The following is a 12,455-nucleotide window of genomic DNA, read 5'->3' as shown; positions in this document are numbered from 1 at the left end:
TAAATATATGTTTTTATTTGTCTATTTTAAAGCTTAAGTAGCAACTCTTGTACATAATAAAATTATCCCATTTGTCTTTGATCACTGGATATGTAAAATATGAAATTCATTAAGAAGAGGAGAATTAATAAAGGAGTATTGGTAGGGCGATAAGAAAATTACTCATCCAACAATTATTTTCTGAAGCAAGAAAATACCAATTACAGTGAGCGCTAACAAAACTTCTCTGTTTTGCTTAATCGACATCAATTTATTTGCAACCATCTATATAAAAATAAATTTATAAATTTATTATAGAAAACTGCTGATCTAAACAATAGTATTTAGGTTAGTAGTCTTATATTGACAAATTCTAATATACGAATACAAATTCAGGTTTGTTCTTGATTTACAAAACATTATTGTTACAAATTAGATAATTTGTTTTAGTGTAAACTTAACATTCTTATTATTGTAATGTATACACCTTCTACTTTCATGAAAAATATTTAGTTTAGTGAACAAAAACTAGAGCAAGGTTAGTAGTATCCAAATAGTATGTTAAAATTATTTGGTTAATCAAATATTATTATTCTGTTTTGTCACTATTTTCTCATAGTCTAATAGTGTAAAATTCAATATATCAATAGTAACAAAGAGATATATCCAGAAATTTTGAAAAATAACATCGATAAGATATTATCTAAATCAGAAGCTAGCAGAGAAAAGTTTGAAATTTTGGTTCGAAATTAGGATAATCTCAATTTACTTTTATTAGTGCTACTATGTTTTCTAGCAGGTCCTACTGTCTGCATTTACTTTGAAAGAACTTTTAATCGTTTTAAAAATCCAAAAATATGAATTTATGTAGCTTCGTTAGTAGCTTTTCCCACATCATCATAAAAGCAATCAATAGTGTTATTTTCTAACAAGAAATAATTCGTATTTTACTCTTTAATTTTTTTTAGGTAGGCACTCTTTATTCATTGTAATTATGTACAGTTCAACTACATATCTATGAATTTTTCAAAAATGCTGCGTTCATGTTTTCACAATAGTCACAATACACATAATTTTTTATTGCATTTCCTTCAAGATCAAACAACAGCTATTTCAGACATTATTGTACCTTCATTCGTTAAATTTTCTACGTACACTCCCTTATTTGTCATATTATTGTTCATTTGAACATATCCAAACTATTTGATGAGTTTTAACCATATCAAAACTTTGTTTACAAGAGATATAATTTTTTTTATAGTAAGTCATTTTTGTTCAGTTGATTTCTTTTCTCATAACATTGTCTCAAGAGGTCTAAGGAAAATCTTAATTTTGTATTGAAAAGCTTGAAGATATGGAACATGTGATGTAGTATTTATGAGAACATGTTATTAGTACCTTTTCTAGCTAATGAACTCCCATTTTTCACAAACAAATCTGACTAGAACATCAATGTATTTGGTATCAATAACATGATACTGCCTAACTTAAATATCTTGAACATAGTTTCCATAGAAAATTTATCCACAGATATTCTAATTTGTTTTGGCTTGCTATATACCCTGACTTAGCCTCTCTTGATTACTTTTTATGGGATTATTTCAAACAAAATTTAATGCTGCAAATAATTTTGGATATTTGGCCAAGAAGTTTCTTCGTGATTGATAAGGAATGTGACTTCGATAAAAAAACAGTTGAGGGTATTGAACGAAAGGATATAAGAGGAGAAATTAGAAACTGAATTTTAGAACTGTCTTTTCACCCAATCTGTTCAATATGTTTCCAACCAATTCCATGCGTGTAGATTTTGAATCTGGAGTTGTCAAAGATTATGTCGATTGATTCATTGTTCATTCACCATCCCCTTAGTTATTAGATAAACAGATATTCTGTGGTATCATTTTTATTATTTTTGAAGTGATAATATTTTGTTTTTTCTTTTAATAAAGATATTTTAAGCTAGTCAACGATATTATTTGCGTTTCGTCCGTCTAAAGCAGCAATATTTCCTCACAGGAAGCAAGTGGTGAACTCGTTTTATGTAATTAATTTTTTCTGATTAGCTGTAGATTTGTCAGAACTAAAGAAATTTTGGGCATTTTTAGGAAAAAATCAATTAAATTAACTAAAATGAAAACGAGGAAAACGGGGTGGGTTTCTTTCAGGGGCGCTAAATTGTTGATGAAAAGCTATACAATAGAAAGCAAATATGTGATATATCGATCGAAACATCTCTATTCAAAAATTCTATCACTTTGAAGTTTACTGCAATAATTAAGATAGAATAAAATGTAATCATATGATCACAAAAATTCCCTGTACTAGGAACTGCTTTGAATATCAATGAGAAAGATGTTCAAAATGTACACTGCGAACGACTTAAAACATCCTAATCATGAATAATTGTCTTCTAACCTATTCTAACATATCTGGTTTGATCAAACATTTTTCTTTTAAGAAATCAGGAGGTTCCGTCTTGTACAAAATGCCCTTCATATATCCGCATAGAAAGAAATCTAATGGAATGGAAGGGAACATCAGATTGCCCTCGATCCTTCACCGATTGGGACGTTTTACATTAAGGTACTGCAGGACATTGTACTAATAATGTGGTGGCACTTCATTACGCTATAGCTATCTATAACTTGAGCGGTTCTTGGGTCAGGAAATAAATTTGCCAAAATTGAAACGTGTTCAGCATTTGCTACCTACTGACCTTCCGCTCTGTACACTATGTTGCGAATGGATTTTTAATAAATTCGGAAACGGATGGATTCAATTTTTTAAGACATGGCATTATGAATTTTAAAATAATGACCACATACGGGCTGATGTAAATCCACATACAACAGTTATAGCACGGTTCTTTTCGATACGGTTGACAGGTCAGAAATATCTTCATTTTCCAGAATGGACTTTCAGTTTTTTTGGAAGATGTACCTTTAATTCATGCATCACTGTGCTCCTCCATATTTTTCAGTGATGGTATGCGAGCTTTGGAATAACGTTTTTACAGATCACTGGATTGGACGAAGATCTCCACACCCATGGCCTCCTAGGTTATCTGTACACAATCCTCTGAGTTTTTGTGTGTGGAGATATCTAAAATAGTTCATTTACACAACCTCGATATTAAACTCAAAAGATCTTCAAAATCATATCATACGTAATGGTATTCGTAATAATTCTGGTATATTCGACAGTATTCGGCAATCCATTGGCTGGATGTGCACATTTTGAACATTTGCTCTGAAAAGTACAATGTTTCTTTTATGTTGAAAACATGTTGTTGCTCCTAATAAAATAATAAAGCAATTCGACACCTTGTATCTCATTAACTACAAGACTTATCAAACATGATTATAAGAATTTCTCGACTTAAAAGACGAAGACGAAGAGCACATTGAAATATTTTGGATTAATTAGTAAAGACACTGTATATAATGTTTCATTGTATACAAATAATATGGGATTCTGAGGTCGAATGTCGGAAAACCGTATTAATATTTGAGTTTACCTGATTTGTAGCGTATTGTAAAATTACCAACCACTGATATATCCTTTTAGATAACTATATAAAAGAATTACTTGATTAATTTCTCTTTATTGTGTTAAATTTGTGATGAATTTAGCGTTCCGAAGGTAACAGTGCTCAAGTAAGTCTTTTTTAAATTTCATGTATAAACCTATTCCGTTGAAGATTCATTCTGTACGTAGTTATATTGTACATAATATTCCACTGCTTTTTACTTCACAAATTAACGACAAATCATCGAATGAAAAGGGAAAACCGGCTCCAAAGAAGGTAAAGATCGTTCCATCTGCAGGCAAGATCTTTGTGTCGTTTTTTTGGGTTGCGCGTGGGATAATTTTCATTGTTTATCTTGTAAAAAGAAAAACTATTAGCGGCGAATATTATGCAAACTTATTGCAACGTTTGAGCGAAGAAATCAAGAAAAAATGGCCGTATTTGGCTAAGAAGAAAGTGTTATTTCATCAATATAATGCACCAGCTCACAAATCCGTTATTTCCTTGGCCAAAATTAATGAATTAAAGTTTGAATTGCTATCTAATGCATCCTATTCGCCAGATTTAACCCCCTTGGATTATTTTCTGTTCCCAGAGTTGAAAAAATGACTCGTCGGTCAAAGATTTTTTAACAATGAAGTGGTGATGTCGGCAGTTAATGACTATTTTGAGGAGCTTGACAATTCTTATTATAAAAATGGTATAGAACTTTTTGAACATCGCTGGGAAAAGTGTATGGAGTTGAAAGGAGATTGCGTTGAAAAATAAATATATTCTTTTAAAAAATTTTTGTGTTACGTTTGTCAGGTACTTTTAGGACAACGCTCGTACTTCTCTATAGAAATTATTTATTATCATAGTCATTCTTCATTTGTTCGTATTATGTTTCCAATTCTTCTTTATTTTTTGTCTGTAGATTAAATAATATGTCTTCCTATACTCCAAGTTACTCTCCAATGTAATTTCCTTATCTTCGTTTTTCTTCCAGTTCTCTTTTGTTTTACTATTTCTCTTGTATACTTCTGTTTATTTTACTCTTGTATGTAAAAAGTTTCAATTGAGCTCGCCCAGAGCTCACTAATATCGTTTTCTTTTCTTATTTTTTTGCCACTCTCAATCCAACCCTATGCTGTTGAATCACCAACAATTCTCATATACTTCAACTGGTTATTCGTTCTTATTAGTTATTTTCTATTTTCTGTGAGATTGCTTATCTGTTTAGCACCGTCTAATGCGAATCTTCCAGTGTTCGAAGTCTTTTTCTGGCAGTAAATTGTAGACAATAAGTACGAGGTTTGATGAGACGAGAGAATAGATTTCAAAAAATAAATGAAAGTTTTTATATATAACTATAAATTTTATTTTCACCTAAAAACTGTTGATTCAATGATATACTTTCTGTTTCAGATAAGAAACAAAGATAATTTGCCTATACGTGGTGCAATGGAATGCAATCCAGTCCAAATACAAGTGGAATTCTCAAAAATTAATTTAGTAACTCACAAAGTGTGGTACAAAGTATCTTGGTTCACATATTTATACAGTTTGGCAGGTATTAAACTTAACTTGATTATTTATTAAATCATTCCACTTAATAAATCAAAGACTCGTTTAGAATACTCAGCACAGTATTGAATTTAGATAGGAACATAACAAAATTAATCAAGTCATGAAGAACTTTGCATATTTTTACCATATTATTATGTAGAGTCCTTCATGAGGCTACTAAAACTCCTCTTCTTCCTTTATTTATAGTTTTAACTGTGGATTCCGTCGATTAATTTCAAGGAATAAAATTTTTTCTGTGGTGACAAAAAATTGTCTTTATTGACAGGTAAAAAAATGTCACTTTCTATGAAATTTCTGTATTTGATTTTAGAATATTTCACTATACAATAAAGTATAATGAATATTTCCTTTATATCTAAAGTACAATTATTAAATGTGCATTGCTTGAATGACACGTTCTTTAAACTATTCGGTACAGCACTACTGGAATTATATTTCTTCCTGACGTCACTTGTACTTGGTTGTAAATCCGGTGTTATTTCAGCACTACCACACGTGCTAAACACTTTATTTCTGTATTGTATGCTACCGATTCTTCAACATAGCCTTTAGACCGTTGATGGCCTTTATTTGACTATATGAATAAGTATTTTCAAGTTGAAAATAATTAGCTACTGTCTTGGGAATCTTATAAAACTTCACATTCACAATCTGATTGATACATTTTCCATTGAGATATGCATAAAACAGGCGGCTATCTTTTGCTGCTGCTGGACGACGGGATATATGTACATTCGATAAAATTTAACATATTTTTCTATAATCACAAAACTTCTGTTTACATCATTATTTGTTTCCTTAAGTTTCACGTTCTTCCGAATCTTTAATATCATCTAATATCACCTGATTGATTTCACAAATAAGACAAGCTCCTGCAATCCCAAATTCAACAAACTTGACCATTGAATAAACTTGAAAAATCACTAATTTGTATACACTTGAAAATCGTAGCTTTCTTGGACTTGTAACCTTTTCTATTTTGTTTTAAAAATGCAATTAGTTTGAAATATGAAAAGTCTACATTATTATTGAATCATAACATACTTTTAATCATTGAATAATTAAATCTTTTATTCATTTAGTGGAAGGATAGGGTTTCCTTATTTTTACCCTCAATTAACGTATCCTCTCGGATAACCAATTTGCTATCTTATATTAATGTGACTGCGAAGAATAACAAATTTAGCTACTTGAATTCAAGGTTCATTGTATTCATTAATATTTATGATACACTATCTAAATGGGGACCCAAATCATAGATGATTGACTCCTGGTGTCCTTGGACACTGGAGTGCCATTGGAGTATCAAATTTCGTATTTGACTTTGATTCGAACGTTCATACTTATAGATAATTATAACCTTTCATACAATAGGATTTTTCAGTATTTAAGAGCGGGCTGTAAACAGACAGATGTCTTGATATTCTGGCGTTCGTTCTAGTATGATATACGGATTATTGAAACCACGTTTAACTACTTATTTTATTATTTAATAAATACTTTATTTCAAAGTAGTTTTGATGTTTTAATACAACGAATATAGTTAACCATCATTGGTTAGCCCGAAGATACATTGCAACTTTGAATACTTCTATTAATTCCGGTGGAGGAATAACTTCTAAACAACTACTGAGTTCACAATTTTAAAATCAAAATGTGTATTATACGAACTTTTTTCTCATGTATAATAAATAACTAGGATTGAGTAAACGAGCCTTGGTTGTTTCAAAATATAATTTAGACAGTATAATTTCCAAACTGGATACAAAATCTAATACTTTAATATTATTTTCAGCTGGTCTGTTGGTGACTTCGTTCGGTTTGAGTATTGGTTGGAGCTCTCCTGTATTGTCTAAGCTACATTCCAACGATACTAATATTAATCCTTTGGGTGCGGAAATAACAACTATTGAAACATCCCTAGTAGTTTCTCTTCCTTTAATTGGTACGGCGGCTTCTTACTTAGTATGGGCGAAGATAGCAGATACATTAGGAAGGGCGATAGCTTTAAGATTGGTTGCTACAATATTGGTTTTTAGTTTGACAATAACAGCATTTACTACGAATATATATCTACTTTGCATTACTTTGACAATAACTGGTGCAAGTGCTAGTGGAGCTTTATTATGTGTTTCTATTTATAACAGTGAAATAGCAGAAGAAAATGATAGAGGAAAGTTAGGTTGCTTAATGGCAATGCAAGTTCCCATTGGACTTTTGGGTGCTTTTATATTCGGTTCGTTTTGTAGTGTGAGAGTATTCACATTGATATGCGCAATACCTCCCATTCTACATTTAATTTTCACTTGTTTCCTACCTGAATCGCCCGTTTATTTAGTTTCTAAAAATAGAATACCTGAAGCGATTATTTCTTTGCAAAAATTGAGAAGAACAAAAACCGATGAAGATATAGAAGAAGACGTTAAAAAGATAAAAGATGTTATAAGAAATACCGCTACGGCTAAAAAGAGAAATATTTTTGATATTTTCAGAAATCGTGCGACAAAAAGAGGATTTTTTCTCAGTCTTGAGGTATTTTTAGTTGAACAATTATCTGGTATATCTATAATTCTAGCTTATATAAGTGTGATTTTCAATGAAGCTGGTACTGGTTTATCCGGAGATACTGTCGGTATATTAGTGGGATTGGTTAAGATGGTGACGTTTTTAGTCGCTACCAATTTTATCGATAAATATGGAAGAAGATTACTGCTTTTAATTTCATCAATTTGTTGCATGTTTCCCATGTTGTTTCTAGGTATTTATTTCTACTTAAAATCTATAAACTCTTCTTTAGTCGAAAATATTCATTGGGTAGCCATTCTATGTGTCATTCTATATGTTATTATGTACGCTATAGGTCTTGGAAATGTACCTATGGCTTTTGTTGGAGAAATTTTTCCAGACGATTTAAGGGCGCAAGGTATAGCTTGTACTTTGATTTTCGACGAATTGCTCGTATCTTTAATAACTTTTAGTTTTCCATTGCTCTCCGAAAGTATTGGAACACATTGGTGTTTTTTTATATGCAGTATTTCCTCTTTTTTGGGATTCATATGTTTATATCTAACCATACCAGAAACTAAGGGCAAAACTTTCTCCGAAATTCAAAAAATTTTACAAGGCTGCAATTAAGTATTTTTATTACTGCCACTAAAAGTTAGATACGATTGTTGTTGAGTTCGATTATAAAATCATGGCCACTAAATGATTAGAAATGTTTTGTTCCTTCCATGAAACTATTAGTTATAGATAAGAACTCGATCTTAAAAATTATCAAATAATAGTAGGAAGGTTATTGTTTCTGGGTTACCGGTTCGTAAGCTAGATGGCCGTTCATCTACCGCGTGCACTGTTTTTAATACACTAAAAGCATTCAAATACATAGGAAGTCCCTGAAATACAGTTGACTTACTGTCAAACATCACGTTCCTGGCGTTTAAAGGACAAAGGAATTTCATTTTTGCCATCGACCAATAGTCACGTTATACTAATGTTTATTTTAATTTGGGATTTTTTCTATATAGAGCGTTGATGAATTATTCATTTTTTTACTAGCAATTCAATTTAGATAAAAATCTGGAGGTTTTGTTCGACATTACTTTAGTCACGATGACGTTACCTTTGATTTTTTAATTAAATTATGGATCGGGGTAGTATCATACTTAACTGAGTAATGCTTATATTTATATAGTTAGAATTGTTGGCATTTGAAAATATATCGGAGTAACTAGAATAACTAACCTATAATTGGGTCATTGTTTAATCGTGCCTAAACACCGATCAAATTTATGTGACCTTCAGTCATCTAATGAGTATTATCGTTACTCAAGTATCTGCAATTTTGACCATTCACTGCAGATGTGAAGCATTAGAAAACATAGTTTGCTTAAAGAAATGGATTACGGTTAGATAAATCCTACAAAATATCACGAAACTGCACACGTCAATCGGCATCGACTTCTTGACGTAATTAAATTGTGTACGATAGGTAGGTACTTTTTGCTTTAGAAAACGTTGACTGTTGAAATATGCTTGTTCCACAGCAATTTGGCTTGCAGTATTATAAGGTTTACCTTTAACGGCTAATAAAACATCAAATTTCATTTTTTAATACCCTAGGATGACCATCTTCTTCAATATCTTAAAAGTGAACCGTTTTTCTAATGTTTTTATCAATTCCACTGTTGATCCGCTGATAGGTCTAACTAGCATTAAACCAATTGCGTTTTCATTTGATCCTATAAAACTTGAAATTTTTATGCGTTGAGCTTACCTAAAGTACCCAATTTTTATACTAGCAACTTGATTTTTGACAATGAATTGCTGTTATAGTTCAGTATATTTCTGTAGCTTTATTATTATATATTTCTTAACTGTACAAAAATATCGTGGTAGTTGAAAATTTTTAGTCTAGTCCTTCATTCAAAATTTTGTAATTCTTGAGTAATAAATAAAACATAAAGGATTATATTTTTAAGAATATGTAACTTATTTTACTGTGTTCTCAGCGTTGATAGAGAAATATTTATTTGTAAATAAAAAAATTTTCTTTTATACATTTTATACACAAAAAATAAATGATTTCTGCTGAATAAATAGTTTTCATTTCGACTATATTTTGATTCTGATAATGTATTTTATTTTTACTGTAATCGGGCTTAGTTAACAATGATATGGTGGATATCTAACCATCACCATTCCAGAATTTTTTGCAATTTCATAAATTTATTAAGGAAACACAATTATTTTCTCATAGAACCAGAATAGAACTTAGTATTCTTCTAAATTGGCCAATTCTGTAAATCATTTTCTAACCACTTGGTTGTGGGCAATTTTCTGAATAGTCTGGATTTATAACTTGCGTTATCTATTATATTATTATACAGTACTAAGGAAGACGATCTACCATTTCATCGAATCATTCATTAAAAACATCAGCCTTCATGTCACCTGAACGAGTAGATTCAACAGAATCAATAAACCACTTTTAAAAAATCTGTTTAAACTGTCGATGTGTATGTACTATTATCAGTCTGCGCCCCTTTTCAATGAGTGGAATTAAACCAGTAGATAAACTATTTGAAAAAGCCTGTCTCCGACTTGTATCAGTTTTATCTCGCCTGGAACTTTTTCCAGCAAAAACCTATTTATTTTAAAAGTTTCCATATTATGCCTCGACTCAGTTCAGGGTGATCCTTGTCTACTGTCGGAAATTCTGTTCTAAAGAAGAACGCTTGTACTTTCCTTTCTCTCACATGATATTTTATTTGAAATTTTCGTTTGGTGTGTGAAACTCGCCCCATTTCTTGTCTTTGATAACTCTGTAAATCGTAGATCTACCAAAAACAAGCGTACTACTAATTAATTCCACTGTGCCATCAACACTTTCACATGAATGTTTATCTGTGAATGATTTAAAACAATTAAATATCAATATTTTTTCATTAACTGTTAGATCTATTTTTCGGCGTTTACGCAGCCTTCCAAAATTTCTTTAATAATACTAGATTGCACTCTGCAACTTGCAAATAAATTAAACTGTGAAGGATACACTTGGACTATCTTACTATAAGGAAAAACCTAAATCGTATATTTAGTGAAATTTCTAGGATTTCTTGGAATTGAAATGAAAAAAAAAAAATGTATGGCAAATAGGTACTTATAAATCTTATGATACCGCTTTGTAATATTTTCTACACAGGGCTTTTGATCATTCCAAACCTTTTTCTATTGCTCTGTACACGAAAATCTTAAAAATATTTAGATTATTCAGTTTTAATATTTAAAATAAGTAAGCATACTAAGTTTTGTTTTGGTAAATAGGTTTGATTACTCTCTTGTACATGTAAATAGACTATAGAATGGATCATTATTCTCCAAAACTATGAAGGAAGCATTGAGGTAAGAACCTTCTCTCATGAAATAATTTGTAAGTACCAAACCTTTATGATTCTTGACTCATAATAGGAATGGTAAAAAGATTCTAGTGAAGAAATATTTATCACGGAAAAGAAATATTGCAGAAGATATCGGGAGGAATACTGTTCGTCATAATAAATGAGGCAATAAGGCATTTTCCAGTATGTAGAACTTAGTTTTTAGAACGTTTTAAGTAGCTCAGATCTTCCATTTGTCCATTTAGCCAGGTCTCGGCGGATGTTTTCTCATATTTGTCCAAAGAGAATCGTGCGTAGGATCAGTTCTCACTTGGCTTATAATGAATAGTGAATAATCACTTGATATTAAATCTAGGTTATATAGTGGGTGACTAACTTGAACGAATGCATGAATTCCCTCGTTAATTTAGCGGTATGGGCCTTGCCAATCTTTTCAAAGTGTGATAATATCCTTATGTGTTAATGCTTCAGTCGTGCGCCTAGTAATCAATCAGAATAATACTACAGATTTCTAGAATATGGTAACCATATTAAAGATATCATTTTTTCTTTGATAAATCTACTTGATCTTAGGTCTCTTTTGATAGCAGAAACAAATAGTCTTAAAAGGAATATTTTCAAACATTCGCAAGCCATTGCAAGTGTTCTTTAAGTTGAAAACATCTAGAAACGGTTGAGGGCAATAAGTAGAGAACGTAGAGGATGCTCAACTAATTGTAAGCCTGCCTGAGCTATAGCTGTTGCAATGTTATTGCCAAAAATACAATACATGTTTCCAGCATAATGAAATACCTTCCCAAAATTGTGAAGAATAAAATTGATTGTCTAGAATGACTAGGCCGTCGAGTTCCATTCTTATATTTACCAGTTGCTGAAGCTAATAAACTCAATTTTTCTCCTCTATATTGAATGAATCAACCCAAAATGTCTTATGCAGAACTTTTTGGATATTTTTCACAGGATTCTTGACCTTTGAAGTGGAAGTGAATACAAATAAATAAATAAAAACCTTGAATTCGGTTAATATGACCTTCTGATGATTAATCTAAACTCATTGTTATTAATCTTGCAACAAAGTTTTCTTTGACTTGTCTACATATGTTAACATTCGTCGTACCTATCAAGCAGACCATTTTTTTAACGTTAAGTTGGGCAGTAGGTATATTATGAACCACATTGAATGAGAAACTAGTATCTTCCAACTGCTTATCAAACAGTGATACGTTGATTTTGAAACAAGATGATGATGAAACTTTTAACATTGTCATGTAAATGATCCATCTGCATATTCTTCTTTATACGACTCTCTACAGCATTTAATTTCACGACTCAACTCCATCATTTCATATCATTCAAATCTGTTGCATTACTTTGGTTTGGAGGCTACATACTTTTACCATATATAGAGCCTCTCTGGCAGGAAATCATTGAGTTACTAGAAAGTGTCAACTCCTCTTCTTCTTAGTTTAGTTTAGTTA

General features: G+C 31.1%; 1 protein-coding gene across 1 annotated transcript; it reads left to right on the top strand.

Annotated features, from left to right (window-relative positions):
* Window positions 1–373: 373 nt before the first annotated feature.
* LOC130892626 (facilitated trehalose transporter Tret1-like) lies at window positions 374–9,676 on the top strand. The gene is made up of 3 exons (XM_057798133.1): window positions 374–517; window positions 4,916–5,060; window positions 6,873–9,676. Exons 2-3 carry the CDS (start codon window positions 4,952–4,954, stop codon window positions 8,210–8,212), a joined length of 1,449 nt encoding a protein of 482 aa, XP_057654116.1. The 5' UTR covers window positions 374–517; window positions 4,916–4,951; the 3' UTR covers window positions 8,213–9,676.
* Window positions 9,677–12,455: the final 2,779 nt, after the last annotated feature.

Source organism: Diorhabda carinulata, chromosome 4 (genome assembly GCF_026250575.1).
Source record: "Diorhabda carinulata isolate Delta chromosome 4, icDioCari1.1, whole genome shotgun sequence".
In the NCBI taxonomy this organism is placed as follows: Eukaryota; Metazoa; Arthropoda; class Insecta; order Coleoptera; family Chrysomelidae; genus Diorhabda; species Diorhabda carinulata.
This window is presented reverse-complemented; position numbering and strand designations above follow the sequence as displayed.

Coding starts and splice junctions, on each gene's coding strand:
- LOC130892626 (XM_057798133.1), top strand. CDS start 4,952: ATGGAATGCAATCCAGTCCAAATACAAGTGGAATTCTCAAAAATTAAT. Junction 5,061..6,872: donor ATATTTATACAGTTTGGCAG/GTATTAAACTTA, acceptor TATTATTTTCAG/CTGGTCTGTTGGTGACTTCG.